The sequence below is a fragment of the Gambusia affinis genome, linkage group LG13, assembly GCF_019740435.1.
Source record: "Gambusia affinis linkage group LG13, SWU_Gaff_1.0, whole genome shotgun sequence".
Taxonomy (NCBI): Eukaryota; Metazoa; Chordata; class Actinopteri; order Cyprinodontiformes; family Poeciliidae; genus Gambusia; species Gambusia affinis.
The window spans coordinates 20,849,320-20,877,046 of NC_057880.1; the positions used below are offsets into that span (position 1 = coordinate 20,849,320).

General features: G+C 38.5%; 1 protein-coding gene and 1 long non-coding RNA gene across 9 annotated transcripts in view; one reads left to right on the top strand and one right to left on the bottom strand.

Annotated features, from left to right (window-relative positions):
* LOC122842399 overlaps nt 1-27,727 on the bottom strand; it is a 42,620-nt gene that overhangs the window by 1,750 nt on the left and 13,143 nt on the right. For 6 of the 7 annotated variants that reach the window (XM_044136217.1, XM_044136216.1, XM_044136215.1 and 3 more), the window contains 21 exons: nt 26,653-26,815; nt 21,451-21,581; nt 21,257-21,353; nt 19,629-19,778; nt 19,333-19,482; nt 17,210-17,466; nt 15,572-15,707; nt 15,296-15,490; nt 13,492-13,644; nt 12,470-12,687; nt 12,029-12,212; nt 11,793-11,948; nt 9,119-9,442; nt 3,172-5,028; nt 2,151-2,270; nt 1,994-2,068; nt 1,827-1,913; nt 1,663-1,754; nt 1,463-1,548; nt 538-601; nt 257-447 (listed from right to left, as the gene is read on the bottom strand). In XM_044136217.1, the coding sequence (XP_043992152.1) occupies nt 257-447; nt 538-601; nt 1,463-1,548; nt 1,663-1,754; nt 1,827-1,913; nt 1,994-2,068; nt 2,151-2,270; nt 3,172-5,028; nt 9,119-9,442; nt 11,793-11,948; nt 12,029-12,212; nt 12,470-12,687; nt 13,492-13,644; nt 15,296-15,490; nt 15,572-15,707; nt 17,210-17,466; nt 19,333-19,482; nt 19,629-19,778; nt 21,257-21,353; nt 21,451-21,581; nt 26,653-26,815 (4,886 nt within the window). The remainder of the gene's footprint in view (nt 1-256; nt 448-537; nt 602-1,462; nt 1,549-1,662; nt 1,755-1,826; nt 1,914-1,993; nt 2,069-2,150; nt 2,271-3,171; nt 5,029-9,118; nt 9,443-11,792; nt 11,949-12,028; nt 12,213-12,469; nt 12,688-13,491; nt 13,645-15,295; nt 15,491-15,571; nt 15,708-17,209; nt 17,467-19,332; nt 19,483-19,628; nt 19,779-21,256; nt 21,354-21,450; nt 21,582-26,652; nt 26,816-27,727) is intronic. The other variant, XM_044136212.1, reaches the window with a different exon arrangement.
* Nucleotides 6-14,473, top strand: LOC122842401. 2 transcript variants are annotated; one of them, XR_006372545.1, is made up of 3 exons: nt 6-336; nt 13,498-13,687; nt 14,415-14,473. It is a non-coding gene; the product is annotated as an uncharacterized LOC122842401 (long non-coding RNA). The 2 variants fall into 2 exon arrangements; XR_006372546.1 differs by lacking the exon at nt 6-336 and adding an exon at nt 4,933-5,016.

Genomic DNA, 27,727 nt, shown 5'->3' on the forward strand with positions numbered 1-27,727 from the left:
GGGGGTCAAATGAGAGCAGAAAAGCTGAGTAAGAAGAGATCTACATTTACTGTAAAAACAAGCCCCTTTAGCAATCGAGTGACACTACAGCTATCCAATGTGGAGTGCTTCAGCTCCACCTAGTGGCACCTGCTGTACCTACAACATCCCACATTTCCTTTGTAAGAAATTTATTTGGCTGGGAGTGAGTTCAGACACATGCAGTGCATGAATGTTATGCAGATGTCTCTTTTGGTAAACAGTTCTCCACTCTTACCACAGCAGCTTGGATCCAATGATGAGGTCTTGGACTTCTCGTCTGCTCTTTGGCTCTGGAGCATGTGACTCTGGTCTCTGGTGAGAACGACAATTTCTTTGGTTTGATCGCTGCTCTGTTGTTTCAACCTTGGGAATGTGTGGGTGACTTTGTGCTGGGAATGGCAGAGATTGCTGGTTTGATCCTGGCATCTAAAGCATAAGAGCGGGTAACAGTCAATATTAAAGGATGCTGCACAGAATGTTGGTATTTTATACAAATTGTTTTGAACATTATCTTACAAAGCGATGGGGAAGGCTTGATCACCAGGAACATTTGTTGGTGAAGACATGACCTCACTTTGACCTTTGATAGAAGAAACGGTCCCATCACAGTTACTCACTACAAAAGCAACTATTAACAGAATGTAGTACAACACACTTAATATTTTTTTCAATATATTTTGTTATGTTCCAGCCACATTCTACGTGGATTATATTGAGATATTATGTCACAGATTAACGCTAAATATTGCATAAATGTGTAAGCAGAAGGAAAACAATACAACAAACAATTCAAAACAATCTGTGAACGAAAGTGTAATGGGCATTTGTATTCCAGGAAAAAAAAAAAAACTTGTTAGAGGGTGCAAAGGGTTTATTGTAGTGGCAGCATCATGCTGTTGGGACGTGTTTTTCTACAGAGACGCTAGGCAGAGTCAATGTGAAAGCTGGATAGGACTTTAAACTGAGGTGGAGGTTCAACTTTCAGCAGGATAACGACCCTAACCATACAGCCAGAGCTTTACATCAAAGCATATTTATGTGCTAGAATGGTCTAGTTAAAGTCCAGACCTAAATCCTATGAAGAAACTGTGGTAAAACTTTAAAAAAGCTAATGTTCACAGATGCTTTCTGTTAAATATGACTGAGTTTGAGCTGTTCTACAAAAAAGAACTGACAAATATTTCAAGATGTGCAAAAAATTTTGAAACACCCAAAAAACAAATGTTTACTAAAGTGACAGGAACAATAATAAATTAAATAAAATGTTAAATCATTTCCTTTCCACTTTATTTGGTATTTTGTGGTGATTTATTACATAAAATCACAATAAAATAGATTTTATTGTGATTTTATTAAATGTCTTTCACATCACTATGCTTGCGATAGTGATGTAAAAAATATAAACATATGTTTTTGAAAGCCTCAGTATTATTGTATTTACCTGTGCTTGCTTGTATTTTCATGATCCACTTCTTCATCAAGAAGCGGGAGGTGGTATTAAACAAGTATTCGGACCCGTCACGGAGCCTGAAGACCAGAAACGATGGCGGTAAAGAAAAAATTAGCAGTGCATACGTCTCACTATTTGCCTTTAAATCTGTGTAATTTGCAATAACAATTTGGCTGTTTGCCCTGGATTACCGTAGACGGAAGCAGTTGGGTTTTTTGGTGTAGTCTGGGGCAGCCGAGCACTCAGCTCCCATGAGGTTCAGCGGTAGACCGCATGCAGAGCTCTGCAGCACAAACTCATTATTAGTCACCACATGCCAACTGCTTTACAGATATCATATCTGCTTTCTGCTTACGCGCAGTGTATCCTTTCTGTCCTGGAAGAAGCACAAGGTGTGTCTATGTAGGACAGTGTGGTAGGAGTTCCAGCCTCTGGAGGCAGCCTGTGAAAATAAGATAAGACCACATGCTGCTGACTCTGGGCTTTACATCTGCTGACTATGTAGGCCTAAACATTTCTTACTTTCTTTCCTCCCAGCTGCAGCTTGTGCTTCCTCTCCAGGGTTCCCTCCATAGACTGATGCTCCGGTTTTCCACTCTACATGGGTTTGAATTAAAAACCACATTCATGCAAAAAGATCGACTAACAAGCAATATTTCCACTCAGGTTTCAGTCTTACTAGGATGAAACAGCGCCCTCCTGTGGCTACTCTCTCTTGAGGCTTTGCTACGTCTTTAAGATTTTTCTGGCAGGCTTTGTTAAAACCCATATTGACTGAAAGGAGACTCATAGACTCGTTCTGTAAAAAAAAAAAAGAAGAATACACAGTCAGAACATTACTTAGGTTTGCTAAAGTTAAGATACAGACTGACACCCCTGGTGCAGGTGTGTGTGTATATATATATATATATTTCATTGGAGTGATATAATCTCCAGAGCCAAATGAACCTTTTCTCATGAACTAAATCTCATTTAAAAAACTGTAGAGAATCCAGCATGATCCAAAGATTGTGCAGAATAATAGTCAAACATCTCTAGATACGCCAACCTTGTGAAATGTTTTAGAAAATTAAGAACGTTTTAAAACAACCGAAACATTCAAAACACTAATTTTCTTTAAATCAAAACTTAAAACTCCTGTTTAGAGTTGCATTTGATCAATAATAATTGGAATATTGATCAATATATTTTGATGATGGCATTTGACAAATTGTAATGTTTGCTGCTTGTTTCATAATTGGTTACTGTATCATGCTTATATTAGACATAACCTGCCTTGTTGCTAAAACGTGCTACACAAATAAACATTATCAGTAGACATATAATTAATTGTTAGAAATAATTATTGCATAATTCTGGATTATTTTCCCCTCTGAATAAACTGACTCAAAGTAAAGGTTGGATTTTTCTAAATACTTCTGTGTGAGATTATTTTTAATAAAATGTTATTTTATTTTAGAACTTTTATAGGCACTCTAACTACAAGTTGAGAGCAAAGATAATAAATCAATTATTTAGGAACCACCGTTGGAGTATTTATTGATACTTTGAGACCCAACCTCAGCAGTTTTAATTCATTTCTTAGGAATCTGTTAATATTTTCAATCAGGAAAATTAGACTTCAACATCAGCTGTCCACCATGTTTTTAACCTCTGAGACCAAATAAGCTTCTAAAATAACTTCACAGCATCAAACTTACTTGTGAGTACATGGTTAGCTCCTCTCCTTCCTTCATCTCCTTTTCTTCCCCCTCTTCCTCCTCTCTGTATTGGTAAACATATCTCGGATTGTCGCCGACATCTGGAAGCTTCACCAGATCAGATGCCGTCTCGTTCAGCATCACTGCAGTTTTGCTAGCTGGTTCTCTGTTGGGAAACGCCGCCCAGGACCTCCGGTCCGATGTGGCCAGAGGAGGGAGGTGATCTTTGGAGCTCTGCCACTTCTCATAACCCAGAGAGCTCTGGATGTGGGAGGGGAGTTTGAACTCGGCTATGAGGAGGTTTGGTTCCGAGACGGTGACCAGGTTTCTGTAGAGAATAGGTGGCTCTGTGACAGGAGGGGAGCTGGAAAGTGGATCTCCGGTTTGGTTGGGCTGGTACATGATGTCTGAGCAGATGCTCTGCCTGTAGTTGGTGTTCTGTTTCCAGATGTCCTCCAGTTCTTCTTCTTCCTCCTCAAACTGCTGGTGGTCGACATGGACCGGCTTTGTGTTGATATTCACGGATTCTGGGGCCGAACTTGAGAACGCGGCATAGTTTTCTCTTGTAGTCGGGTCTATGCCTCCCACCTCAAGGGAAATAAGTTTCCCCACCACTCCTTTAGGCCGGGGCTGATCCAGACAGGGAGCGTCAGTGCAAAGCTTGAAATTGCTGGAGGTGGAGATGCCAGAATCTACAGAGTCCTGTCGAACACTGACGCTCATCGTTGACTTCAGATTCACTCTCACATGAGAAGCTTGGTTTGATTTCAGCTGAGGACTGTTTTCATGCTCACACTGGGATTTTGTGCATTTATGGAACTGGTGTCCATTCAGGTCCCGGATGAGCGTATGGACACTGAGACACTCGTGTTTATGAGGGACTGAGCAGCAGTTATGGGCTTGGTTCATGTAAATAGGCGGCTTTGAAGGCGAACTGATTTCATTTGTTGTAGATTTAGTATCTGACGAGATTTCGTCCTTCTCCTCTGATCCGGCACAAGGTTTTTCCAGGGAAGATGACTGTAAACTCACCTCCTCATCAGGTAGATATTTTGCTGCAGCTATTGACTCCTGTGTTTCAGAAGAGCTAATTTCACTTCCTTTGATGGACGCCAGGATGTGGGTCTGTCTGAAAGAGCTCAGAACTGTTTTTCTTTGAGAAAGAGGGTCAGAATCTGTTGCATCAGCTTTTTTAGACTCTGGAGGGGCAATAGTGATGATTTCCTGAATGCTGGGGATGAGAGTCATGTCTTTTGGCAGATCGAAGCTCAACACCGAGCCCAAAGAGAGGACTCTGCAGTGGCTTCTCCCAGGCTCTGATGGAGAAGTCGTTGGTCCGGATGATATAGCGTACGGAGTGATGCTGTTTTCTCCTGAACACTCTGAATCGATGTCTTTCAGAAGCGGGTTTTTTATGTAAGCCTCACTGCCTGTAACATTTCTGTTTTTCTGTAAGCTCTTCTTCCTCTGACCTTCCTTCAGCGGCCATGTTTGAGTGTTATACGTCACCGTCTCAGAGTAATACCGCTGCATCCCACTGGTCTGCTCATCCACGTCCATGATTCTCTGTATTGTGTGTCTGCGCTCGTCTCGCTTCCTTTTCCTCTTCTTGCTCATCCGTTTGAGGCTGCAGAAGATGGAGCTGCCGCCACTTCCCGTTGTGGGGCAAAAGCCGGCGTTGGTCGTTTGTGGGTCAGTCACAGGGGAGGATTGTGAGGAACTGGCAGAGGAGGCGGACGGCCATAAAGTAGGGGAGTTCGAGGCTGCAGAACGGCTCTTTAGGCGGGGAAGGGTGATACTCTCGTACACCGGGGCCACAGCCAGGGTGCTGTCCTTAACATGCAGGTAAGTACTTACCTGTGAAAAGACAGAAAAAGATTAAATGCATGACAATGAGTGGATATTTGCTGAATGTGTTCTTGCTGTCTTGCAAAAGAAGGAAAACAAAAGAAAACTATTTTTAGTACAAAAAACCCCCTGAAAAATATGTCATGCTTTTATATTCAGACCTATTACCTTTAGATACCCCTGAATAAAATCTAGTGCAACCAATAACAATCAAATGTCACATAACTATTAATGCATCTCTGTAGAAATTATGCCTACAGCAGTTGGTTAGAGAACATTAGTGAACATATAATCATAAAAACAGCACGATAACCAAAGAAAAATATAGGGATAAGGTTGTGGAGACATTTTACACATGGTTAGATTATGAGACACTATCTATTTAAAACAGTCCAGAAAGTAGAACATTACTTAGAGAAGCAGCTAAGAAACCCATGGTAACAGTTAACGCTCATTGTCAATAGCTGCATTTCCATTGTTCATATAATTACGCAGTTTGACATTTTGAAAATAGATTTGCTTAATGGAAACACAGAAATAAAAAGTAAAAAAACTTATTTTTTGATAAAAGTTTTGGCACTATGATGATGTGATTTTGTTTGTTAGCTGTAACAAAATTGATTTATTTCACCAACCTGCAATGGAAACTCTTTTTTTGCTTTATGTGAGTCACATAATCAACAACTGGATGTTGCCACTGGACAAACCACAAGAAGAACACAACAGGAAGTAGTTGGAGGATGATTGTGTGGCATATTTTTTCAGTGACTTTAATTGGATTTTTTCTTTAATGGAAAATTGCAAAATTGTGTTTTTTAGAGTATTGACATAGTTTTGCACACATTTGTAATGGAAACACAGCTATCTTTACAACAACAGTTGACCAAAGTGTTTCACATCTCACTAAACTATAAACATGCAAATGGAATAAAGCTTTAATAAAATAAATAACAGACATTTAAATGATTTTTATGGTTTACAAAATGCAGACATGTGGAGGTAAAGTATTCCTAATTCCTGGGGTGACTATAGTGAATACTCAATCATCTCGTTTCAACTTTGATTATTGAGGAGAATCTGCTGGTTGATTGGACTAGACCATTTAAAGCCAAATCTGCAGAAAAGAGGACACTTCTATCCTGATTTTTGAAGAAAGTGCTCCGGTCAGATGAGATCAAAGTGTAACTATGGCGGGAAGAAAACATGTTAGAGGCTGCACAAAATAGACTGAGACGAAGATTCATTTTCTAGCAGAATAACAAACACCCTGAGATCAAAGCACAGAAAACATTCAAATTCAAAATCTGAATTACATCAAGATTCTGAGGCAAGATGGAAACAGTTTTTCACAGATGCTCTTCATTCACAACTCTCTTTTATCACATAATATCCCAATAAAATACACAGAAGTTTGTGGGTGTAAAGATACTAAATGTAAGAGTAATTTTGCAAGGCGCTGTATCGTTGGCCAAACTATGAGCGGCTCAACCTTCATCAGTGAAATAAAGAATTTTAGAGAAACACTCATCAAAGAAAACTCTGGATTAACAAATATTTATGAAGCATACAGAAATGCATAAAAAGCACATGACAGAACATGAGTCCAACGGCAGACTAAGGATTTAATCAAAATCATATGTGCCTGCATATGTCGTCATACACAGCTGTAATGCCCTGACCTTTCAACTCTGTGACTAATCTCTTGTAGCTGCATAAGCTCCAGACTATAAATCATGTAGTGCAGTCTGGGGCCTTTCTGAAAGGTTCAGCACCAGTTCTCTCGTCTCATGACGGCAGCTCCACCGGCATGTGGGACACACTCCTACTGGGAGCCATTTTGGAGCGGAGGATGAGGTCACTCATTTCACACAATCATGGCAGAGCCGGGCGAGAGTCAGACCTGAGCAGGTTTACATCAGGCTCAAAGACAAGAGAGAGTTTCTGTCAACATTCGCAGCAGGGAGGAGACTGTGTGCTTTTCTTACTCATCGCTCACCTCCTTCCTGTCATCACCACTTTTCAGCTTTAAATCTAGCCTCATTTTACAAGTAAAAATCCCAAATAAAACTTTTAATGATGAGGGAAAAAAAAGTTTGGTTATCTGCTGGGATTTTACCCATTGATTTGAGTTTCTAAGAGACGAGCTGAAAATACAACACAGGGAAACCTGACAACTTTTTTTTTTCCAGCTAACACCTAAATTAACTTGTCGAGCTCTGAGGAGGCCTGCTAACGAACAGTTCATTTGATTCAATTGTGTTGAAAAGCAGAGGCACCCAAAGGTTGCAGGACAGTAGCTCTGAGAGATTGGACATTGGCAGCCCTTCATTAGGTCTAGGACAGTTAAACACAAAGTTGATAGAAATGAATTTAATTACAAAACCCTAAAATATAGTTTTAGCTAAAGGATGAGTTGCTAGCATAATTCAAATTAGCTTTAGGGGAAATGTGTTACTGAAAGTTAATTTCTGTGTTTTTCTGTTTGAATTAGAAGAGTCAAATGTTGGCTTCATCAGGGATTCACACTTCTTACATCAACAAGAATAATATCAAGCCAGTAATGTAGGCAACAAAAAAGGCTAATTTGTTTGAGACGTTTCTGCTTCAACACACCTTTATCAACAGCAATTTTGTCAAAGATAAAGCCAGAAATAAAGGATAGGAGCAAAATCTTCTCCAGCAGCAAATTTGCTTAAAAATAGAGTTCAGAATTTTTGTAAGCTTCAGCAATTTAAGGCTTTTTAAGGCCTACATAAGACCACTAGGATTTAAATGTAGGACCTACACAAGTTTGTTAAATTTGCATGTATTTAAGATCAACTAATGCCTAAATTTTATTTAAAAATCAGCAGAAACCCTGGAGAAGCAGCTTGCTGGTGAATGTTTTTGTCCAGCATGATTGAGCACCAGGTCATAAGGCAAATGGGATAACTAAACGTCCTAGAGAGCAAACCATTGACTTTTTCAATTCTTTGAGACGCTGTGATCAGTCTTCAGGAAGATAACGAGAAAAAAGAAGCTCTAATGAACCAAGAATGTGTCGCACTCAACCATGATTTGGACCAGAAGCTGGGGGAAAGAGTGACAAGGGGAATTGCACCAATATTCAAAAAGAAACATCAACACTGGAATTATACATGCTTTGCTTAATCTTAATGTATTTCTCAATAAAAGCCTGCAAAACATATATGTTTATTATTGAAATACAACACAGGTGTCAAACTCCAGGACTGGAGGGCCACTGCACTGCAACTTTTAGATGTGCCACTGCTGCACCACACCTGAATAGAATAATTAGGTCATTAGCAAGGCTCTGGAAAACTTAATTACACAAGAAGGAGGTAATTAAGCCATTTCATTCCAGTGTTTTGTAGCTGTGGCACATCTGAAAACTCCAGGACAGCGGTCCTCGAGGACTGGAGTTTGACACCCCTGAAATACAACATAAAAAGGAAAAATCTAAAGACTCAAAACAGACTATTTTTATTTTCAAAGAATGAATAAAGTTAATTTATTCAGGGTCTAAATATTTGTTGCTAATTATTCTAAAATAGATTAAACATATCTATTTTTTATTCTCAACCTTGTTCTTTGGTTTTATATTTGCCTTGCAGAGGAGTAAAAAACAACGGGGTGGTTGAACATTTTGTATCTTCTAACTACCAGGTTAGGAAAAAAGCATGCTACCCTCAGGAAACAGCTGCACACTGCATGCAGTCTCAGCACACTTGGAGACGCTGCATGCAATCCCAGTTCACACTGCGCAAATTACCTCATCTGCGCTCTGCCGATAAATCTTTTTCTTTCGCTTTAAACTACCGAAAGTATTTTCCAAAATCCCCTGGCAACGCCTCCAAAACTTTTTACAGGCAGAAGACTGAGGCACAGCGGGCTGAGGGAGAGAACGAGGGGAAAATAGAAAGTTGTGAATGCCAAAGGAGAAGGGAATGACCTGCAGTACAGAGAGGGAGATCCCATGCAGTGTTGTTGTAGAAAAGTGATCATCGAAGCTTGAAAGCATCAAAATTGTCCTCTTTTCTTTGAACAGATCATGTATGTAACTGATGTTGGGTGATGATTTGTGTTTAGTGCTCCTCACCCTGTGAACAGGCTCAGAGGTCTCCTTCAACTTCTCATCTGTCCCAGTAGGTAGGTCGAGCACCTGCACTTGGCTGTCCTCATTGCTCCCGAAGCTAAGGATGAGGTTTACAGCGCCCCCAACAGGTGGGCTGCTGCTCTCCTTCACCAACATAATGTTTGCTTTGGGAGAATCGCCTCGTGGGCCGATCCTATTCATGACTTCATACCCATCTTCTGACATTTTCCCTTCGCTCTCTTCATTACATTCAGCTGCATTTGTTGTGTCCTCAGAGGTCCTGATGGCATGTGATTGTTGGAAGACTTCTGGGTCAGCAACCGAACTCTGTGTGGGAAAACAAAGACAGGCTAAATATTTACCCTGGAGCAAGAGAACTCGGTTTTAGATCTTGCAAAGAATTCCAAACTATGTTTCCAGATTTCTCTGTCATTTTTGCTAAAACATAAATACAAAAGTTCCCTATGAATCCAGTTATTTCTACAATAAACAACTATGAGAAAGAATACGGATAAACAAATATGACGTTTGAGATGTGAACTGGGAACAAACTCCTATAAGGGTGGTGGACTTGGTTTGATTGGGGACCAAAGTTGCAGCAGGGTTGGTCAGGGAATCACTCCAGCCAGTAATGCTGTTCTTAACCAGTTGATTTTAAAGAGTCTGCTGTTTGTCCCCCAGTAAGGCAGACATAACATGTTAAAGGGTCAACATTGCAGGTCTTCATCAGGGTTTGTTGCCATCAAAGTGTAAATATGCTTGGTGAAAAGGAAGAGGTCTGACTATTTCAACTGCTTGTAGTAACAAAAGACGACACACAGGAGTGAAAAAAGTCATGAACATGCTTTTAACATAAATTGCAGAAGATGACAAAGTTTATATTCTGCATTCTGTCGGTCAACACAACCAAAATAGAGCAGCGAAAAACCACTTGAACTGTAAAAGGTACTGGACCCGGTACTGATTACAGCACCAGTACCAGTTCTTCTCAATGTGTTATTTTACCGGGGTTTTGTATGATTGGAAAAAACAAGGTGCAAACGGGTACAATCAGACAAGCCGAATGAGTGATAACTACAATAAATATGAGTAGATTTCACTTTTTTTATTGATCACTAGATGTCCTATTAGAGCAGTGAAGCTTTAAGTAATTAACTTCTCTTTCAATCAAATTTAAATGCTCCATCACCCATTGAGTTACATTCATTCAAAGAGCATTGGAAGTTAGCAATGTTTGCACGTTCTTGTGCTCAGAAACTGAGGTTTGGCAGCAGAGTTGCTAGTAAGCTAGCTAGCTGCTTTAGCATTTATCCTCTATGTTGTGGATTTATACTCTATGCTTCAGGTCTTTGTGTGTTGGTAAAATACTAAAATAACTTTGATGGTGTACCAAATAGGGGTATAGTGATACAATAATCTCACGGTACGATAATATATACGATCTTCTGATTACGATATGCATCACAACATTTGGCAAACGATACAATTCGATGCGATTCGATGCACTTTTATGATTTTCTGAAAGATTTTAGAAGGACAGAGTGATTTTAGTGACATTTTGTTTTCCATAGTCTTGGATTTAATTAACTGAAAACTGATCAAAAGCACCAACTACACAATACCTGACTCCGATTGGACCGAGTCTGACAGTCTACAGCTGGACAAAATGAATCAAAGATGCAGTAAGAAAATTAGTTTCTGTCATTTAATTAATGTGGATTTGACATAAAACTCAAAAGCTTCAACAGTGATCCAGGAGGTGAGTGGGGAGATTATCAGCCTCTGTAGACTCTCTATATGGAAATGATTGCACTTATGTTTTTCTATTGGCCATAATATGGCTGCATTTTGGAGTAAAAAAAGTATTTTGGACTCTAGGGAAAAAGCTTTTCTACCTTGGCTCCCGGAGTTAGCCGTGGCTGTAAGCTGTTTACTACTAGCTGCTTGGAAAGTGCTATAACAGGTTTTGCTTTTCAAATAATACTTGACTAACTTTTTGTCCAATTTCCTTTGTTTTGTGGTGAAACTATTACCTGGAAGATCACATTAATTTCATCATGGATAAAGTTTAATCACACAGACATGACATGGAAACTGGTCATATTTTCAAGTAAAATTTCAAGTTTTGTGTGTAAAAAAAAAAAAAAAGAAAAAAAAAGTTTTACATTTTAAGTTGATCGAGATGAAAAACAAACAACTTCCTGCTGTGAAATCTTATCAAATTGCATGGTTAGTCCCTTAGTCTTTCTCCAAAATGAAGAACCTATTTAAAATAACTAAATTCTAACTTAGGCTTTATCTCAGCACTTTTACTTTTATCTAATTGCAGGACAAATAGCTTAATTGCAGATCTGTTGTATTCAGGGGATCTCAAACTCCAGTCTCTGAGGACAAACGTCCTTCAACTTTTAGATGCACCTCTCCTTCAACACATGTGAATCAGATAATTAGATCATTAGGAAGACTCTGCAGAGCCTGACTGCATGCGGAGGTAATTCAGGCATTTGATGGAAGTGTATTGGACCCTTTTGAAAGCTGGAGATGATCTGCCTGCGAGGGCTGGGGTTTGAACATTCCCTTACTCATGGCCTTATTGAGCCTGTTTGGGTTTTGTCATAAAAATGGAGGAGGTACTTTTCTTTTATTTGGACAAACTCCCACCAAGCTGCTAATTTACCTCTTTAAATGAGTGCCACATTGTTGCCTCAGAGTAAATGTTATCATGTGAGGGTTCCTCTCTGTTCTGTTTGTAAAGCCACTGTTGTTTCTGGGCTCTCCAGTGCACTGAGATCCACCCAAGCATGCTCCTCAGTTCCTCCATGCGTTCCTTCACCTGCAACACATTTCCAATTTAGAATCATCATCCAAGTCTATGTAGTCGGTGGTGATTTGGTAGAGTATATATCTGCTCACCATCTGTGTGAGGTGGTGTTCTTTGTTTAAAAGAGTCTTTGCTTTGGCTGCCAACTCGTCAAACTCGTTAAACTTCTGCTCGATTTGGATGTCCAGCTCTGCCGCCAGTGGCCGCTGTCCTTCTTTCCTGAGGTGCAGTGCAGTGTCTGAGAAAATGCATGACCTAGTGTCTTCAGTCCATGAGCTGTTCAGAGGGATGCGTAAGAAAGGAGGTGGTGTTAGGAGACTGGGAACAGTAAGAAACATGAGAATAAGCAGACTCTCCCTGATAGGAAACACATTCGTTGGCCTGTCACACCCAGGAAACCTGCTTTATCCCTAAATTCCCTGCTCCCCCTGAGGCAAGAGCTTGACAGTGAGAACATCCTGTTCTTAAGCAAATGTTCCGAAAAAATGGATTACAAATTGTAGCAAAAACGGGGATGTTGACATCCTGCTTACATCATGGCGAGGTAGCTCCTGAAGAAGCCCTGGAGCTCCACAAACTTCTGCAGACGTGATCTGTTGTCCTTCACGCTCTTCCCCAGTTCACTCCAGACCTGCAGCGTAGACTGGGTCTTCACCTCGAATGTGCATGCTTTCTCTGGACACAGCTCCTTCAGACGCAAAGCCTGGTTCTCCATCTTCTTTATGTCCTCCTTCATGATTTTATAGTCAATCTGCAGAAAATCACAGAGAGAATCTATCATCTCTCATCAATCCTCCAATCATTCAAACAACCTGGACTGATTGTTCCTCTGACTATGACCTCATCGTCATAGCTCCATGCATATTATTCTATTTGAGGCCCATATGGAGGCCCATATGGTCTACATATGGGCCTCCATGTTATAGGTTGCCGTCTTGACCACTTTTTTACTCCATTTTTTGACAACGCTGTAATTAATAGTGTTCAGGGCTCTCTGGGAGCAACGCTTCATGAAGTTTCTCAGTTACAGCAAGCTTCACCAACGCTGAGTTCCTGCATGCCTGTCTGCTGATGCAACAGTTATTTCTGTTCGGGAGATTAGGTCATTTCTCCTCTTCAATCAAATCAAGTCCTGACAGCTGAATGCATGTGTGTTTGTTTTGTGTGTGTGATAAACACAACGTTGGCCAACCAATGAGTCACGCAAAACTCTACCATCCCCGTCTGAAACTCTGCTTTTCTGACCAGATTTACCTCCCAAAACATATACACACACACACACACACAACACACTTTTAGAGTTAACAGAACAATGACTCACTGGAGAACAAACAAATAAATGTAGAGTTTTTATTCAATCTTTGCACGCTCCGTGTGTATGTGTGTGGCCAATATGCACGGCAGCTGATAGGAAACACTAAACATAGCACAAAGTGGTGCAAACAAGGCACATTTTTGCTGTAGAGAAGAAAGTGAAGCTAATTTTTCCAAAAATAATTCTGAGTTGTGTAATCAGTGATGAGTCATTTCTCTTTTCTGCATCTTCCTTTCTTACCTCCAGGTGGCCCAGTTTGTCCCGGAGCAGCCCGAAGCCACAGCGGTCCGGCTCGCACTGCACAGCCATGTCCGTCTCCTTCTCCAGGATCTCCAGGCTCAGCTTCTTGCTGCTGCACAAACAGTCCTCCAGGCGCACCGCAAGGCTGGCATGCTGGAGAGGCAAGATGTCCTCATGAGATGGGACTGTCATTAAGGTAGTGAACTTTAATGTGTTTTACAACAGGAGACACGATACGTAGCATATTTTTTCACATGCCAACCACAAACTTTGGTCTTTTCATTTATTGGGATTGTATTTGCTAACACAACAACAAAGGAGTGCATGATGCTGAAGGAGAAGGAAAATGATATAGTTTTCAAAATGCTATACCAAGACATTAAAAAAATCTATGCTGTAGATTATTCACTTTATTGACATGCCTTTGGCTGCAAGTTTTTTATTTATATTTTTTAGCATGTCTTAATTTCCTATATTGGACAGAATAGAGAAGATCTGAGGAAATTAGTTTTTACAAAAAAACAAAAATTTTACATTTTACAAAAAAATAAAAAAGCATCCCAACAGCATGGTGCTGCCACTACCATGTTTCACACTAAGTATGGTGTGTTCAGAGAGATTAATCAAATCCAGATTATTTATTTTTACTGTAAGTGAAACAGAACAAGTACGAGAGAAAAAGCGTAAAGATGAAATATTGCTAACAAGTATAGTTGAACGTAAAAGTGGGATGGTTGTGAAATAATAAAATTTTTAGAATCTGTGCACCATGGGCTGATGCTGATCACATAAAATGTTATTTCTCATCTTTTTGTCTATACATATATAAGTACTGGAGTCTATGTTATATGTTATGGTATTTATGCTAAACTTTTCCCTTTACTGTATAATATTTTTATTCTTTATTCTGTTTATATATACAGCTCTGGAAAAATGAAGAGCCCACTGCACTGGACCACATTGAAAACCTCCTGGTTATTCCACCAAATATTGATTTCTGAGTTAAAATATTAGTGTTGTTTCTAAATGAACATGAACTTGTTTTCTTTGCATTATTTGAGGTCTGAAAACACTGCATCCTTTTTGTCATTTTGACCACTTCTCATTTTTTGCAAATAAATACAACATTTTTGCTTGAAATTTCAGAGTCATGTTCTCAGTAGATCATAGAATAAAAGCACAGTAAAAAGTAAAATTAGAGAAACTGATCATTTAAAGTGATCTCTTAATTTTTTTCAGTGCTTTATGTATATTTATATTCTAACATGATGTGGGTCTATTTGCCTGCCACTTTGCTGCTGTTCTTCACATTTTGGGACAACGAAGGATGTTTCTATCTTATTTTATTTTAAACAGAGAATTCTGGAATTCTACCTACAACCATCTGATTACAAGACGACTACCACTGAAACACAGCTGGTTACAAATGTATAAAACATCTTTTTAGATTATTTCTGTTTCAAAAAAATGCTTTCTTTCCACTTTGCGATTACTCTAATTTGTGTTTTTCTGCAGCATAAAATCCTATATACAAATTTTATAGTTTGCTAGTTTAACAAGACTGTAAAAGTTTAAATGGTATGAACACAAATACTTGTAAAATTATGTCATGGCTTCTCCATGAACATGATAGTTTTATACATGTGCCAAAAATAAAACAAATCAAACCAAAAATCCTTATATTAGGGCAGAGCGCTTAAGACAGCGGTTCTATTACAGGTCATTGAATGTGAAAATGATTAAACACCTATTAAGCTCTAACATTTGGATCTAATCAACAGTATTTAAACTTCTTAAAACGTACCTTGCTAAGCAGTTCCTGGATGGCGTGGTCGTGGCTTTGTGATCGACCTCTTTCCCTCACAGTGTCGTTCAGCATCTCCACTGCCTCCCGCAGTTCTTCCACAGGGTCGCCCATAGTTTCTATCTGATTGTCTCCGACACCACTGCTTTGGAGCCCAAGCAATGTGGGGACTGAGGAAATGTCACTATGTAGAGGCTGTAAGACACATGAAAAATGGAGATGTTTAATAACGTGAATATTACTCAAGAAAACGTGATCATATTCGATGTGTAATACCTGATCAGGATTATATTGTCCTCCGATGAGCTCTTGGCTCTCGTCCAGCTCCAAATGCTCCAGAAACTCAGTCAGCATGCGTGTGTCCTGCAGCTTTGAGCTCTGTAGCATCAGGGCACTGAGCACACACTGATACCTGTGCAACACAAACGCACCAACATGGTTTCACCAACAAGCTGCTCCTATGCACTCATCCACGTTCAGAAGAACCACATAAAAGACGCAGAGGTCGGCTCACATGATGATTGTTTCAAGGCTCCAGTACTGCTTATTTTATCAATATATCATGTGAGCATATCCAGTACCTTACAGCACAAAGCTTGCATGTGCTATGATGAAGGGATTTGCTTTTTCTAGAATAAATTAGCCTTAAATCTCTTTTTTTTAAGCATTAGATAATGACATCAGCCCAGGTGTTCCACAGCTGCTTAGTGTCTCTGCAGAATGCTGCACACTTTTCTTTTATTGCAGCAGCTTAGCCTTGCATAGCTGTAAAGCACAGAATAACACTTTTACTACAATTATCGGACGACAGTTTTGACACTGTTGCTCTTAAGGTTATTACTAAAACTTTATTTTCTATGTTTTCTTTCATTTAACATCTTCCTCACTGCCATGGTGAGAAGATAAGCCCTGGATGATGGCCAGTTTTTTAGCTTTGTGTGCCATTTGCTTGTTTTTAAGAATTGATACACATTTGGCTTATTTAATGATGGACATGTTCTCTTGCTATTCTCATTTTTAACAGAAGTGTCTGCATCACATTCTAAAATAAAAGTTACTGGAAAGCTTGATCAATTAAAAAATATATGTATGAATTGAAAAAAAAGAATGGTTCAGTTGCTTTTGTTTTGCAATAATTGTAGGACCTTCCTAAATATTTTAGAGCAAGATTATACCACTGCAATAAAAAAACTATTTGTTTTACAGTTTTTACACAGCTGGATGAGAGATGCAGATAAGGATAATCCTGTATCTGCACCGTTGGTCTCTTGGACTAAACAAGCGGTCATCTCCGCCTAATCCCACACTGGAAACACCTAAACTGAAACATTTCCATGCTTTCATTTTCTTTGCTCAGGCTGGTGCACTTTTTTCCAGAGTCTGACCTTCTGTTTATAGACACAGGTACTTCCAGAAAGCCATTCAACATCGTTAGGTTACACTGTGAGCCTCAATGACAGGCTGTCCTTCAAACTAATGCCAAAGAGTAAAGCAACCTGTCACAAACTAAATGGTTGACTCAGAAGAACAAGCTGAAGTTATGGAGCAGATCTTCCAACTTGCTACTCGATTCACAACTAATGAGAGCATGGGGAGTTTCTTTTTTTTTTGGCCAATCTGGATAAAGTTTCAGGTTATGAGATCTGGGGGTGGTTATGTTTTCTTTTTTGGTCTGTAGGGCAACATTATTTGTCTTGCGTTTAAACTGGGAGTTTTATGAATAAATCCTTCCATGTTGAATTACAAACATGGCAAACACAAACCTGTGATGTCTTGGAAACACTGACATACTGTATTTTCTGTGACTGGCAGAAACTGCCAGCATCATTCATCCCTGATGGGTTCAAATCCATAACATGAATCTTCCATGATGACAAACGCCGGGCAGCTCACCTCGACCCCTGTAAAACTTACTTTCTCTCCAACTCCTCCATGCGCGCTGCCAATCCCCGTGTGTGGGGGTGACTATGGCCATGAAGGCGGTCCACCTCCTGCCTCAGAGCGCTGAGCTCCACGTTGCGAGCTGCCACCTCTTTCTCCAGCAGGCAGCTCTCCCTCTCGGCCCGGCTCATGGTTTCGGGGTCGCCGGCGATGGCAGATGCCTTCATGGAAAGCTCCACGGACTCCAGCCAGGCCTCCAGGCTGCCGAGGGCTTGGAGCACTTTCACAACCTTAGCCGAACAGAAGCAGAGGAAATGTTGAAAATGTGTGCAGAATAGCATTTGTCAAGATGGAGGGGCTTTCTTTCTTAAACATTTAAAAGATTTATTGCACAATGAAATAAAAATAAGACAGAGTTGAAAGAAGAAAGCAACGGCATCAGTAATTATATGTTTTATAATAGCGGGGTTCTTATTTGAAGCAAAGCTCTAAATTAGATTTAACCCATAATCAAATTAAAGTATTTATATCTCTTTAACTATATTCCATTTTATTACGTTTCAGCCACAAACCTCAGTGTACGTTATTGGGATTTTATGACAACACAAAGTGCTGCATAATTGTGAAGAGGTACAGAAAATATCATGGTTGTAAAAAATTGTACACAAGTGAAAATGTGAAAAGTGTGCCATGCGTTTGTTTCAGTCCCCTTTAATTTCCTGCCCTTAAATAAAATCACAAATTACTGAGTAAAAAGAGTCCATTAATGTGTAATTTAACCGTATCCAAGCAGCTGTCCTATGGAATCCTGAGAGGTTTAGAGAACATTAGTAAACAAACAACCAGAGCTGCAAAAACCCAAAATCTTACCAAGTATTTTTTGTCTATTTTCTAGTGAAAAATCTTAGGACATCTGAAATAAAGCAAACTTACATGTAACCTTTCATTAAGATATAAAAAAGAAGAATAGAGCTGAATAAAGGGCAATACTTAAAGAAAACCTGTTAGAAGCTCTAACAGACGAAAGACTGGGGCCCAGAAACATGTAATGCAACCCAGAACTACAATGGAAAGAGTTAGAATGAAGCGTGTGTTCAGAATGGTCCAGTCAAAGTTCAGACTTGGATCCAATGGAAAATCCATGTTTAAAGATCGTCTCTATTCAGCTCATTTTGCAGAAAAGAACTGTTAAAAATTTCAGACAAGATTTGCATTACTGATAAATGCTACAAAGTATTGGCTCAAGAGGATGGGGGCTGGATACAAATGTATGCCACACTTTTCAGATTTATTTTCTAAGGAAGTCTGAAACCTATGTTTCAATTTATACACTTGTGCTGAATCCTAATGAAAACATGCAAGTTTGTGTTTGGAACCACAAAATCTGAAAAAAGTTCAAGCATTAAATATCATTTTTTTCAACTTTATAAACTTTATAAACGGTTGTAAGTAAAAATGCGAACAATTACTTGAATTCCGACTAATTGCTGATAAATGTTTATTAAAATAAAATTAGTTCCAACTGATTCATTAATAATTTCTGCTTAGACCTTGTTTTATTGTTGTACTTCGGTGCTAATCTTACTTAAGCAGAGTCAGTTGATACAGGGATAAAGATGGCGGCCATACCAGAACGGGAAAGAGAAATAGTCCAAAAAAAGAATCCAATTTGGGATGGAAAATGCACTTTATGCACTTCTGTAGTACATAAACACCCGATAAGCTTCTTGGGTTAGCAATATAACATATAGCGCTATTTCAGCCGATCTGCATTATTCTTTTCAACTTTTATTTTTTCATTCAGCAGCCAAAGAGGTTCCTGTTTTGTTATATTTTATAATTATGTCTCAGTTTAATAAATGTAAGAAACCAACAGTTGAAACAAAATAATGTTAAATTTAAAAGAAGATTAAGAAAATGTTCACTTATCAATTAATTTAGTTGACTGATAATCTGAATCAACTTTAGACCAACTCATTAATCTTGGATCATAACTTGGATCCCTAGTTGTTAGCATACTTCTTTACTAGCTCTGAATCAGCACCAAACAGCGGTAGCACTGATCCAGAATAATCTGTCCTGACGGTAAATCTTCCTAGAACAGCATGACCTCAGAGAACAATCTGTTCAAGGATTATCAAAAAAATGAATCTCACTCTGAAGCCCAGCTTCTCAGAGGCCTGCAGAAACACAGCATTCCTCTGGTGCCTCCTCCTCAGTTCTTCCCACAAGACTTCCAGCTGACTGAGGAACTCCTCAATCCTGGCGCTGCCTGGGTGCTGTGCACGGACCAGCCCGTGACCCTCCTGAGGAAGACGTTTTCAACACATGAGTGCAGGTGATGACTCAGAAACCCTCTCACACGAGATGTCAGAATGTCGACTAAAGATCTGCAATCTTTCTGCACATTTCCATTCAGCAGCTGCTCAGGCGTTAAAATGCCTCGGTTTACCCTTTTGACCACCTCTATCCTGGCTCTGTTGTTGAGGATTTCTTGTTCGAGGGCCTGTTGACACCTTCTGGCTGCCTCCAGTCCCTCGGAGCTCGCTATCGAACACACCTGTGTTGCCACGGAAACGTTGTCTTTCAGCCAGGACAAAGTCTGAGGTGGAAAGCAGAGAGAAGAGGGTTGGATGGTGTTAAAAACCCCCCCAAAAAAACAAGAACACACACAACCTGTAACTTGGCTACCAAAACAATAGAAAACATAGTTACTATGATTTTTTTTTTTTTTGTCTTTTTCACTTTTATACCACTCTGGCTTCCTCCTATATTCCAAAAATATGACTCTAATTTGCCCTTAGATGTGAGTTGTGTGGCTCTGTGATGGACTAGCGACCTTTCCATGGTGTACCTTGCCTCTTGCCCAGTGACGGCTGGAAACAGTCATCAGCAAGGACAAATATATAGACATCTGGATGACTCTCCTGCAAACATTACAGAAAAATAAAGCTTCCTACTGATGGGCTTAGTGTTGGAAATGACTAACATGGAGCTCTGCATTGGCTACTACAATCATGAGACACCGGGAATTAGTTTTCCTCTATTGTTTATGTTTGAAAAGTATTGCCGCTTATATTTCTCTGTCTTTATTATTGTCATCTGACTCTGGGAATTTATACGTATTTATTCCTATAAGAAAGTGTTTTACTTCTTGTCTTCTTCTTTCTGTGCACTTTAGATTGTTTTGTTATATTTATGTTCATCTTTCCTGGTTTGGTTTGTCACTCCTCTGTGTCTAGCTCAGTTTTCTTTGTGTTTACAGTTCTTTTCCTGTTTTGCAGATCTGAATCCCTCTGTTATTCTCCACTGCATGTCCCTCTCTCCCTGTGATTCTCCTTTAAGTTGTCTTTATTTGTCATTAAGACATCTGAACACTTTCATGACTGTCGGTCTATACGTTTGGGTTTTTACAAACCAATATAAGAACTTATTTTAAGGTGCTTTTATTGTTTATCAAAAGTATTAATGGCTTTAATCCAAAATATTTATCTGGTCTGCTTCAAATATTCTGAGAAAGGCCATCTGTTGGTTCTTAAAAGTACAAGTTATAGTGAGGAATCATTCATTTATTACAACTTTCTTTTATTTAAAGTTGTCTTATTTTACTGTGATCATCTTAATGTCTTAAATGTTATTTGTCTTTTAATCTTGTTTTCAGCATAATTTTGATTTTATAGTAAATTAATTATCTTTTTAGCATTATTTATTTGTCTTATGGTGAAAATTTGCTGTTTCTTTGCTGCTTACATTTGTCTCTGGTATTTCTAAGTCTTACATTTTTTGTGAGATTTTATTCTAGCTGTCTGATAATCATGTTTTGCTGTGTTTGGTTGTCAACCAATCAATTTAGATATATTTCATATGTCCAGTGAGCAAAATAAATATTAGCTGAGGCAAGAATCCAAGATTAGAGCACTTTCTAAATCAACAGTCTCATTTTATGCATGCATGACAACTAATCAAAACACTGTGCAATCAGCTCTGATGCATAGAAGCCGTATTTATTTAGTGTTGGGATTTGTATGAAGACAGTTGCAGAAATAAATTTTTAGCTGTATCTGAGAGAAATCTGATCACCTTGTCAGCCGACAGAGTGAACTTCTGGAGCTGCAGGTGAAGCTGTGGGTGGCCTCGGTGGCCGGCGGAAAGCCTGTGCTCCTCTCTCGGCTTTCTGCTGCAGAGAAACACAGATACGTGACTCCACTTATGGTTAACTTCACATAAAGACATTTCCTTGAGTCATCAAGAGAGAAGTCAAGCACAACAGTCACCTTAGTTCATGTCTGCTGATGGCTTCGTTTACACTGAGTGAGTCATTTCCTTCTGGTGAAGAGCTGTGGTTCACTGATTGTTGGTCGTCTTGTTGGCTGCTCTGGGTTTGGCTGTGGCCGTCAGCAATACTCTGCGGACAAAAGAGTCAAACTTTCTGTTACCAGAAAATGTCAAAAAGCAAAACCTGATTAAAAAATTCATAAAACAAAAATCATTTACATCTCTACCAGTCTGGAAAGGATTATAACACCCTTTCCAGGGCTTTGGGCCCACAGTGAGAGTCATTATCCTCTTGGGTAGGAATCATAGAACAATGACGAAGCTTTTCCTATTGCGTAAGGAACACGACGCATTTATCTAAAACATCCTGATGATCCTCGACTTTTACGATGATGCTCTGTGGACTGATGAGACAAAAATGAAACTCTTTGGAAAGTGTTTGTCCCGTTACATCTAGTATAAGACTAAATATATGTCAGAAGAACATTTAAGTGCCAGAGCAATAAATTCTGCTTTCTACAACAAATTCCTGGGGGAGAATGTTTGACCAAACACATGTGGGAAGTCCATCTTTGAATGTTTAAAAAAGTTTTGAAGTGATATAGTCAAAGTCTGGTTCCAAAGATCTACATGCTGATGCCCCAAAATCAACCTGTCTAGCTGAATTAACATAATTCTGTAAACAAGAGTGGATCAAATTTTCTCCACTGAGATGCAAAAAGTTATTTCCAGGAAAAACAAACAAAAACAAGATCCATATAGTTATTGACCAGTTGTTTTATAGATATTCCCCTTTCATTAATGAGATCACAACATGCAATCAAAATTTTGTGCTTACTGCGGTTATCTTTATCTGACAGTAAAATTTCTTTGATGACCTGGAAGATTAAGTGTGATTAAAATGGAAAAATGTAAGGGCAAATTACTTTTTTATGGCCGCTAAATAATTACTAAAGGCTTTAACAAATTCACAAAGCAGGAATATTATATTCTCTTCCACTTTCAGAGAAGTGTTTCGAATTGCTAAAGTAAATTTCACAATGTTTCCGGAGGCTGTTCAGGAAAATAAATCTCACAAACAGTACATCAAGAAGTAATTGTTGCTCTATTGATCTTTATTAGCTTCCCTCTCTATCCTCTGCAGGGCTCCCCTGTTTGCCATTTGTGCACGAAATTATATTATGAATGAAACCAAATTAGCAAACATGCTGTACTGCTGTGATGTAAAAGAGACATTGTAGATGAAACAGAGTGTTATTCTTAAAGCAGCTGTGTTTATTCAGCATTAAGTGATTTCCATAACCGTTCACTGTTACAGCTGTGCAGCCGAGTTTTTAACAAGGTCAATGTTGTGGTTAAAGCCTCTACATGCAGGAAGACATCACCGGCCACTGAACCACTTTTACAGCCATCTCTGTGTGTTTAGGTTGACCAGGATCTCCACTGGGATTTATAATGAGACCTCCATGTTTCTCTAGTTCAGAGCTGACTTATTGTTGGAGCAGAAGAAAACCTAAAACTAAGAATCTAAAATTTTTATGAAGAGCTCTGGGAGCAATTTTGACTTAAACAAATATGCTTCTTTCACTTTTAGTAGGTTCTGTTGAAACAAGTTGTTATGGTAGGATGTGCTTTATTACTTTGGAGCTAATTCCTCATTTTGAACCCAGAACCTTATTTCTTTGATTGACGGCAATAAGAACCATTCCATCAAACTGCCTTTTATTGTCTTTATTTTAAGCAATTTTAAATTTTTGCACATTTAACATTGGCTATCATATTTAAATATCTATTTTCTATGGCTAATATTGATTACTGATGAATAGAAATAAAGTAAAATGCACTTCTAATTCTAGAATAATTTTTATTTAGTTGTGAAGTCTCGGCCTGAGCTTATTTTTAAATTTTTGCATGAAAAATATGTTTTTAAATGAACTAGATTATTTTAAGATGGAGTTCAGATTTTTATTTCTCATATGAGCTCCAATGTTATCAAATAAAACAGACAAATAATTTTTTTGAAATACATTTCTCAGTGATTTTATTAGCCACATCGTTTTTTCTCGATTTCAAGATGCTAATTTCTTATTGTATAAATGAGACCTAAACTACATCTATTTTATCTTAATATCTATTTCAGAATATATTGATAATTTAAACAAATTGAGACTTAAATTTATGATTTGTTCCTGTTTAATGCACCTTTAGTGAACATTGTTGGTCGCTATCATTGCCTTTTTTACAATCTGTTCTAAAAACAAATATTTCAAAAAGAGATTCATAACTTTTTCTTATTATTTATTTGTTATATTTTTGTCATGTTCACAGATTTATGTTAGAAAACTGTCTTTGTTCTTGTACTTGAAAACTTTTTTGTATAAGGTTTTTGAATAATGTGGAATTTTCAAATATTTTAATTATCCTTATTTAATTTTTTTCAATCAAAGCTGACTTTGCTGTAATGTACAAATATTAAATTGTAATTTTCTGAATATGCTTATAGAAAGATTTATTCAGAGCAAAATAAGACCAAAAATTATTTTAAATGTAGTTATTTTACATAATATAGTATATTTTAGTAAATTATCTGCCTGAATCTCACTGCAGGATGTCATCAGGCCATTTTTTTTAATTAAATGTAATAATAATATAAATTATTACATTTATTGGATATTAACTATTAGTTTCTCCTTGTTCGTAGTGGCTTCTGCTCAAAAACAAGTGATTATCTGCTAAGTGATTTGTATCATTGTAGAAGTAACACTGATATGTAACAGTGAACCCAATCATGTCTCAGAGCTCAGCATTTCCTCTCTCTGTAATGTTTCTTATCTGTTTTCTGCTGATCCTTTCCACCTCGGAGTGTCTAACCGTCCTGCGCTCCGAGGTGACGTCAGCCAAGAACTATCATTTAGCGCCGAGCCCATCTGGTCTGCAGCCGCAGCATCTGGCCGCAATTAGTCGGAGAAACAGACGATAGCCTTGTTTACCTCCAGAAACAAGAGGCCGTAACTACCGCTAAAACAGAGACACTGATGTATGGACTACTGACTGAGGCATGTTCTCATAGACGATCAGACTGGGGCAGTTTACCATTCATCTTTCAAGAAAGACCAATTTACGTAAAAAAAACGCCATCATGGATATTTGGGCTGAACCGTCAGAGAAAGTCATGCGATGACAATTTCAGTCGTGATAAATCCACATTTTCCTCTCTCCTCTGTATCTCTGTGACCTTTGGCATCTTTAAAACCACCATCTTTGTGAGGAGTGGGCATCTGTAGCTCCAACCAGCAGGCTGGATCTTTTGTTGGCACTTGAAGTGTGATTTCCTCACACTTGGATTATGAACATAACCAAGAAATATCACATTCCAAACAGTTCTTCTGAGATGCAGATTACTGCACACGCTGATACTGGGCTAACAATAAATTGTAACTTCACAGAATACCTGAAAAGTAGGGATGAGCGATATGGACTTAAAGTTGTATCCCAATATTTTATACTATTGTGATAGATAAAAGTGATGAGAGAAAATATTTATTTCTTATTTTTTATGTAACTGTACGGTTGTGACTGAATGGTACAGCAGTTATAGCCTCACAAACACAAAAGAGTCAGTCACATAAAGACGTCTGGTTTGTGTCACTTAAATGCACACCGTAACTAGATTTAATCATATTTCTAAATAGAAAAATAGAGAAAATAGCAATCTTAACAATACAAATAGTTTTAAGGATTTTTAAATATTTATTGGAATTTATCACAACGACAAATCAAAATTTTATGAGTAATTTATTTCAATAAATGATAAACGATACGGAAAATGCCCAACCCTACAAAAAAGCATAAATAGGGATGGATGGATAAGAAAATACAGAGAAACAGATGGAATAATGGGTAGATATATCCATTTCTTTTTTAAATGTGATGGGGAATAAAATAAAGTCTGTAAACAAATATTTTCCATACTTATCCAGATCTGTATAATACTCACATAATAATCCCTGCTATGTAGGAACATGTGTCATGGATGATAAGTAAATAAAATAAAATCATACAATTCAAAAACTTCTTCACTTGTACAAGTTTACAGTGATGGCCTTGGATTTTGACAACGCAGGGCTTCATTAAAAATGTGGGTTTTTTTTTTATCTCTTCCATAAATAGGAACACAGATAGGGCATCCCAGCAGATCCCAGCTCCCAGTTCAGGAAAGACTGGAGCCGGATCAGTCGGACCAGTACATTTCCAAACGGAAGTCAACAATCCTTCCACCTTCTGCTGGATGTTTTCTCTCATGACAAAATGAAACAAACATCTGTCAAACTTTAGAAGCGCGCTTCTGGCTGACTTTGTCCAAATGGTTTCTTTCCTTTTCTTCTAAGTAGCTCAGATTGTGAACGTAAAAGACTAAAAATACACATAATTACCGGTTTTTGACATACCACATCGTTTTCCGATACTTATTTTTTCAAAAGAAGCCAACAGTATTTCCTTGTAGGTTTATGAGCAGTTCTTGGGTTACTGTAGGAGCACGCACATGTTCAATAAAGCTTCGAGAAACCTCATGCTCAAAAAGCAACCCAGCAGTGAATCCCAGACATTTTATTCATATGGTGTTAATAAATGACTGTATTTATGACATAATGGATATATAGTAGACTTTAAATAGAATTTGGAGCTCAATAGAAAGACCTATTTACCCTGGCGCTCTGTTTAACCATACAGAACTTGATATTTTCAGTGGAAACTTAAAGAAATTCTGTGCCAGGATAAACAACATCCTAAAAGCTCTTTCTATTACTTTCACAGGGCAACAGCACTAGAGACGACCCAAGACTTGGATTTTATTTGTCAGATTAGGGATAAGGCTAGCAGAAACCAAATAAAATTATATGGTGCTTTCCAACATGCAGGAGTTTCAGAGCCAGAAGAGGAATCTGTTCTGACTGTATATGACGAAGGGATGGCTCTAAACTGGAACATCACACGGTGCTTTTAAGTGCAATTAAGCTGCTGGAAGGGATGGAAAACCAGCAGCATGTTTGTTGCCAAAACCTGAAGTCGCAGCCCGGCTCATTTGTCTGACTTTATTTTGGAAAAACCTTGCCTAAGCTGTAAAGCCGGCATTTTCCAAACAAAAAGACAAAGTGAGTCATTTACTGCAGACACAGATCTTATCTCCTGCCACTACTCACTCTGCTGCCTTTCAGACGGTTCTGCTCCTCCTTCACTTCTTTTCCCATGATCCCATGTGTCTCAGATCCCATGATGCATTGGGCTTCTCGCGCTGGAGTCAGGAGGTCAGCATCTTCCCTGGTGAAAGTGGAGCTGGAGAGGGAGTTTGTCGTCCTGTCGCTCCTGCAGGCGGAGCAGGAGGTTACTTTGGCGATGACAGCTGGACCTCAGAGACCAGCGCTGAACTCCAGTTAAGGCTCTGAGGTTTTCTACCACTGTTTGTTTTATTCCATTTAATTAGTTAAAGCTAGAGCTGACAGAACAGCTGAAATGATGTAGTGTTGGGAGCTATAGATAGGCTATTCTCATGGGAGACTACGTCTGTGAAATGTTTGGATGGCAGGATGTCAGGAATCTGGACACGTCAGTTTTTTTTCATAAAAATTAACTTCTTATTTTCCTTTACTTTGTTTCTTTTACACTCATTTGCTCCCTTTCTTCACATTTGTCACATTTTATTTCCTTTGTTCACATTCCTTTGGATTGGTTCCCTTTCTTGTCAGTAGATGTTTCCATTGGCCATATAATTGAGCAATTTGACATTTTGAAAATAAATTTGCTTAATGGAAATCCAATAGTTTCAACAGTAAAAGGTTTTGGAACAAGGTGGATTTTTTTTGGAAGTATCAACACTGGCTTATTTTACAAAGCATTTTTTCACATCACAACAGTAATATGATCAACAACTTGATGTTGCCACTGGCACAAACCACAAAGATGAAGACAACAGGAAATAGTTTGGAGGCTCATGTTTTTAAAGGCTTATTGCATGAAAAAAACTTATTCACGTGTGATGGGAATTATGTTTCTTATTTTATGGAAACACAGCAATTGCGAAATTGTGGGGGGGTTTTATATTAGCGGAATAAAAGTTTTGTGCACATTGTAATGAAGGCTCAGCTAGTTGCTTCTGTTTTTCGCTTGTTTGGTTTACTTTTGTTTCTTTTCGTTTTGCTTCTTTTCTTTTCCTTCTCTTTACTTGCATGTCCTTTCCCTCCATAAGCAATTCCAGTCAATCAGTATGTCCATTATGTC